At 41.2% G+C, this 6,737-nt stretch overlaps 1 protein-coding gene across 2 annotated transcripts in view; it reads left to right on the forward strand.

The window, feature by feature from the left end:
* The window catches only part of LOC107712765 (stromal membrane-associated protein 2-like), a 24,736-nt gene extending 19,081 nt beyond the window's left edge, over positions 1 to 5,655 (forward strand). For both annotated transcript variants that reach the window (XM_016518102.1, XM_016518101.1), the window contains 5 exons: positions 1,953 to 2,025; positions 2,103 to 2,224; positions 2,352 to 2,523; positions 2,623 to 2,891; positions 4,104 to 5,655. In XM_016518102.1, coding sequence (XP_016373588.1) covers positions 1,953 to 2,025; positions 2,103 to 2,224; positions 2,352 to 2,523; positions 2,623 to 2,891; positions 4,104 to 4,229 — 762 coding nt within the window. In that variant the 3' untranslated portion in view covers positions 4,230 to 5,655. The remainder of the gene's footprint in view (positions 1 to 1,952; positions 2,026 to 2,102; positions 2,225 to 2,351; positions 2,524 to 2,622; positions 2,892 to 4,103) is intronic.
* Positions 5,656 to 6,737: the final 1,082 nt, after the last annotated feature.

The following is a 6,737-nucleotide window of genomic DNA, read 5'->3' on the forward strand; positions in this document are numbered from 1 at the left end:
GTCCTGGTCCGCTTAGCGTTCACACTGGCATTTTTGACAGCGAACCTAAAGGCATAGTGATACGTTCACAACCTGATTGGTCGGGTTGAATGACGTATATTTCGTGACGGAACTCACCGAATACCCCAAACAAAAGCTGTGTTTGACTTAAAGCGGCGCCTCGCAGACCGATCGGTGTATGACATCAAAGTTCCCATTCACCGATCGGTCTGCTCAGCGCCGCTTTAAGTCGAACACAACTAATGCGGTCTACTGGACAAAGCACGCTCATTGCTGCGTGTACTTATGAAGAGCTCATTAAAGGCACTTTACCTCCTCATTACTCCACGTTTGCCCTTTGCTCATTTTGTTTTGGATACACCGCTCGTTCCGCGTCATCAAATCATGTCGTATAGCATTGCATCTTGTCATTACTTCCTGTTTTTGGTTCATTTAGAAATATTTGGTCCGTGTTGCGTTCATATTTAATTCAAACCGCACCAGAGTTATACATTAATAATAATTTATCATCTTAAGGGAGCTTTCACACTAGTTCTTTTGGTGCGCACCTGGGTTCATTTAACGTCAGTGTTTGGTTAGTTTGGATAATGAGAACACTATTTTCTAAGCTCGGGTGCGCATCCGCGAACCGTACCCGAGTCCACCTAAAAAGGCTGGTCTGGGGTACGGTTCATGCGAACTCCGGTACGGTTCACTTCTGATGTGAACGCAATCGTAATCACAGAAGTGAACCGCTATTAATGACGTATGAATTGGTCAAACTGTGTATTTACGTATTTGTGTCACTCGCTTTCCTGAAAAGCGTGATTGACGCTCTGTCGCAGAGAGAATGTATGGGTGCGTTCACACTTGTAGTTCGGTTCTCTTGGTTTGTTTGGTCCGGACCAAAAAAGAAAACGATACATTTGGTCCTGGTCCGCTTAGCGTTCACACTGGCATTTTTGACAGCGAACCTAAAGGCATAGTGAAACGTTCACAACCTGATTGGTCGGGTTGAATGACGTATATTTCGTGACGGAACTCACCGAATACCCCAAACAAAAGCTGTGTTTGACTTAAAGCGGCGCCTCGCAGACCGATCGGTGTATGACATCAAAGTTCCCATTCACCGATCGGTCTGCTCAGCGCCGCTTTAAGTCGAACACAACTAATGCGGTCTACTGGACAAAGCGCGCTCATTGCTGCGTGTACTTATGATTTTATTTTCACCACCTGCGAACTCACGAAGAGCTCATTAAAGGCACTTTACCTCCTCGTTGCTCCACGTTTGCCCTTTGCTCATTTTGTTTTGGATACACCGCTCGTTCCGCGTCATCAAATCATGTCGTATAGCATTGCATCTTGTCATTACTTCCTGTTTTTGGTTCGTTTAGAAGTGTTTGGTCCGTGCATAGTCGTTACCTAGTAACGGGGTAAACAGCTGCCACTCTGATGACACAAGTGTACCACGGTTTGGTACCAAAAAAAAACACAGTATGAACACAAACCAGCAGGGGCGGTGGGAGGGGGGAGCAATTGAACTCGGATTCGGACAAGGCAATCGAACCAAGTGTGAAAGCACCCTAAGTCGCTTTTAGTCATGTTGAAGTCATGTTGAGAACCAGGGGGTTAGTTTATAGACCTAAAACCTGGGAGAGAATTAGAATTTTTGAGCTATGCGTTTCCTTCTGGAATTCCTAGTTTTTAGAATAGCGGTTTTCGAATTATGATTAAAATTGTAGTTAATGTTACTTGAAGAGACTTTAATGTTTTGTTCTAACCTTATGCTGCATACCCATACTCATAAACTGAACACAATCACAAAACATTTCCATTTTAAAATCACATTAGAATTTCCTAAAGGAGCCTTCCAAGTTGACCGTCAAATTGTCGTCTTGACTGAACGACTCTTATTTAAATGACAAAATGGTGTTTTCATCATTAACGCATGATTACGTTTGTTTGTCTCACAGAAAAAAGACGAGTCACAACAATTCAAAACCAGTCCAAAGCAGTCACAGTCTGTTAATGACTTACTAGGACTAGGTGAGAAGCTAACAACACACCATACATATCAGTGCAATCACAATATAGATGCTTAATGTTGAAACTCTCTTTCCCAGATGCCCCTGCTCCTCAAGCTCCCGTGTCCAATGGCAAACCAAGCACTGAACTCAGTCCTGCCCTCGACCTCTTCAGCTCTCTGCCTGCCACCGTCAGCAGCTCAAACTCCTCCAGGAGCACGGTAAAGATTTCCATACAGTCCAGAGTTTTCACTTCATTCTTTGACTATCTTGGATCCATCTTTTGAGTGATTAATGCATGTAAACCAAGTAGTTTGTGTTTTTTCGTTTGTTTTTTCCCCACTGTAGCCTAGCTCAGGGTCCATGCCCACTGGACGGGTAGCAGCATCAATGCCCGAAAACCTCAGCCTGTTCCTGGATCCCCCCTCCAAAAGTGAGGACAGCGGGAAAAAGCTGTCTAAGGACTCAATCTTGTCCCTGTACGGCAGTACAGCACCACAAACAAACATGGCTGCTCATGGTGAGATTAGTTTCAGGATAAAGGCATATTTGAAATGACTTACATGTTGTTTTCTGTCGCTTTGTACTGTTTATGCATGTTTATCTGTTTCTGTTTTAGCTGGCATGTATATGGGAGCAACCCAGATGGGATATGTCCCTGCTGCAGGGTACGGCCAATACCAGGCCCTGGGTGCCCAGCAGGGCATGATGGGGCCTATGATGGCACCACAGATGAACATATTGGGACATACTGCTCCTCCGTACATGGCAGGGGTGCAGGGGCGCGTAATGGGAATGCAGAATGGGATGATGGGAAACATGGCAGCAGTTCCTCAGCAGGCATATGGAGCTCAGCAGGCCCAACAGCTGCAGTGGAACATCAGCCAGGTAACAAGCACCGAATTCACAATTACCATGCTGATTTGAAACGGCAAATATTTTGTTTTTTTCCCCACAGTGATAGCCCAAAAATGTTTTCATGTATGTTTAATTCAAATCAAATCCATTTTGTTTGTTACTGCAAGAACACACGTTATAATGATTTTAAAATCTGAAATTCAAATTCTGTCATCATTTACTCAGCCTTATGTTGTTCCAAACGAGTATGTATGACCTTTTGTGAAACACAAAAGAAGATATTTTGAAGAATGTACAGGTTTTTTCCATGTATTTATCATGAATGGAGAGCTTTCAAGCATCAACAAACCTGCAAAAGCACAATAAAAGTATCCATAGGACTCATTCGCTATATTGTAAGCCTTCTATAATGTTATAAAATGTATAATGTTACAAAACTTTTCTATTTCAAATAAATGCTGTTCTTTTGAACTTTCTATTCATAGTCAAAAATAATTGGAAATGTTTCTTGATCACAGCTTTGTCATCACAGCAATAACTTACATTTTAAAATATATTAAATAGAAAGCAGTTATTTTAAATTGTAATAATATTTCACAAAATATTACTGTTTTTACTGTATTTGTAATTATGATCATTGCAGCCTTAGTAAGTATAAGAGACTTCTATTATCGACCCTAAACTTTTGAACAGTATTGTTCTTACTCTTATGACTGCTAACATAATTAGTGATTTAAATTTCATCTGTTCCTCACATGAAGCTGTAGTGTGGCTTATGAAGATGCAGATGCACTTTTACGATGCTTTTGTCATACTTTTTTCACTCTTTTTAAGCTTGAAAGCTTCTTTATGTCTCCTAGTTCAGTGTTTCCCAACCGGGGTGCCGTCTGTCGAGAGCAGGGGTGCCGTGTAAAAAATAATTTTTTAATATTTCTAAATTGCTAAAATGTTCAAAAAAGCATCTATTATATAATATCCATTTCTGATGTCGCCAATAATTAGAGATGCACCGCCAAGTTAGTTCCCTGTGGAACATGAGGCTGTGGCAATCTGCTTCCTTGAAAGCTTCAGTCCCCATTAATTGTTCTGTATTGCCAAAAACAACTGGTATAAGGTTTCTCTTTTTGCCTTCCTCTGGAAAAAAAAGAAGTTTAGAACAGCATAAGGGTAAACAAAATGAAAGTGTCATCGTTATTTTCTGTTAATTGCCTGTAATAACGGTTTCTGTTGTCTATCTCACAGATGACTCAACACATGGCAGGAATGAATTTCTATGGTGCCAATAACATGATGGGATACGGGCAGCCCATGGGCGGGGCGGCTGCTCCCGGTTCAAATCCAATGCTCGGGTCACACGTGTGGAAGTGATGGTGTCATAGAGAGAGAGTGGGACCGCGTGTCTGAATTGGTTGGGCTTGGTTGGCGCCACGACTGACTGACAGCAGAAGGGGAACAGATTTTAGGAGCAAACACTTTGTAGAGTCGAGTAGATGATCGCAACCGAAGCAAAGCCTCTACCTCCCTCATTCTCAGAGACAGATTCTCATGCTTGCCTTCAAACAGTCACATACTCAGAGAGAGAATAGAAGTGTGCGTATGCACTTCTCAGCTGAATGTTACACGTTTCACAGCTTTGATGTTCCCAAATGATGCTAATTTGCTACATCTGCTTGAAGATTTGGTTTTCTGTTCTCTCTTTGATCAGTGTTAAGATCCGATTACATTTACCGTTTTTGGGTGAATTTTTATGGGCAAAATCCGGTTAGGAATCCACACAATCTTGAATTTTGCGTGAGGGCGAATGATTTTGCTTGTGAATTTGCCACGTAGACCAACAGAAACCCGCTTGGTATGAAAGTGACTTTTGTGTGAGCTGTGCTTCATGCTTCACTGTTGACAATATACAATTAACCTTTTTGGTCCACAGTGTTTCGCCAAAATTATGCTAATGCGACAGCATCTTTAGTTTCAGTTAACAAAGCTTGCTTCATATCAGAAACAATTTATCATATAGATATGTATGTAACAAAGTCTATACAGTATATCTCATCATAAGCATGTTTGCACTGCAGTCATAAATGAACAATTGAAGCCATTTTAAATTACCATTTTTGTTAATAAGGATCTTAAACTTTGATACTGCTGAGGAAAATGTCCATTTTGTGTCTCTGCTATCAGGTTCTGCAGTGATACTCTTGTATTGTCGTCTTTCTAACGCACAGGGTACAAGTAAGCCACTTTGACTTTGCTTTCTGTCACACTCGCTCTCAACTCAGGAGAAATAAAGACTTGGGATGATAAGGGTTCTCACATCCATCTCATAGCAGGACATTTACATTCAGCCAAAGATTTAACGCTCAGCAGTCGGCATAGGTCTTTGGAATGATACGTTCTAGTTGGATCCATGCTGCTGTTTGTCGTTTCAGAGCACTGCGGTTTGACCTCAAGAGTGTAATAGCACCATTGATTGTATTGTGCACTGCTTTTCTCCTCATTACTGAGTGCAGGGTCACTACTGGCGAAGAGAACAAAATTTTGGGACACTGAGGCTACAGTTTGGACTGAGACCGAATGAATGTTTCACTCTGACTGCTGCCTGGAGAGCAGAATTTGCCATGGCCACTGTGTGAAGTTCGTTCAAAGCAGTCAGCTTGGGGTTTTATTGACTTTGCTCGTTTGTTTGAGCCTAACGTCTACTTCTAGTGTAACCAAATGCAATGAGGTTCACTCTTGATCTTATTTTAAACCAGAGCATGTGAAATGAAGAGGCTAGGACCCCATTAAAACATGCTGGGAAAAAAAACACCCTAAGCTGGTTTGCTGTTCTGGTTTAGCCATCACCTGCTTGGCCTGGCTGGAATACCAACAAGACCAGTTTAAACAAAGTAGATCAGCTTGAACAAGACCAGAAATCTATCTCAGACTGGTTTAGGATGTTTTGTTTAATTATGTTTTTTGTTCAGGGTTAAGCAGTTGTACATGCATTAAACATGTCTGTGCTTTTGTGTTTATTTGCAGGTGATGTTTTTATCTTTCATAGCTATAGAGACTCTCAAATTGTTCTGCCCAAGAAGCTGATTTTATTTTCTTCCCTCAATGTATGACAGTGTATATGACAGTGATTTGTAAAGGACTTCATTGCACTAGGCTTCTCTACATTTTACAATATTTGGTTGCTGTGTTTTTGACTGTTGCCCTGAATGTGAAGAATTATTTGCTAATATTATTACGTATGCTTAGGGATGTAACGATTCACTCAACTCACGATTCGATTCGATTCACAATTATTTTTTTACAAAATGAGATTTAAAGGGATAGTTCACCCAAAAATGAAAATTTGATGTTGTATCTGCTTACCCCCAGGGCATCCAAGATGTAGGTGACTTAGTTTCTTCAGTAGAACACATATGATGATTTTTAACTCCAGCCGTTGCAGTCTATCAGTCGTATAATGCATGGCAATGGTAACAAAATCTATGAGAGTAAAAAAAAACATGCACAGACAAATCCAAATTAAACCCTGCGGCTCGTGACGACACATTGATGTCCCAAGACACGAAACGATTGGTTTGTGCCAGAAACCGAACAGTATTTATATCATTTTTTACCTCTAATACACCACTATGTCCAACTGTCTTTGGGCACGCGCACGGCATCCGGTGCGTGAGGTGTGTACGCGCTCTGGCGTAGTTTACGTTAATGGGTGTGTTGATATCCAGCCGAAGAGCAATCAACCATAACTTCAGGCGAGCAGGCTCAGAAGTTGGGAATACGTGGAAAGTCACCACTCCCGAATGTATCATAAAATAAATATCTTCATATAAACAAAATAAGGCTTTGTCTGTGCTCTTTCCATTTAAAATTAGAGGCAGGCAA

The sequence above is a fragment of the Sinocyclocheilus rhinocerous genome, unplaced genomic scaffold, assembly GCF_001515625.1.
Source record: "Sinocyclocheilus rhinocerous isolate Xijiao unplaced genomic scaffold, SAMN03320098_v1.1 scaffold1590, whole genome shotgun sequence".
Lineage (NCBI taxonomy): Eukaryota > Metazoa > Chordata > Actinopteri > Cypriniformes > Cyprinidae > Sinocyclocheilus > Sinocyclocheilus rhinocerous.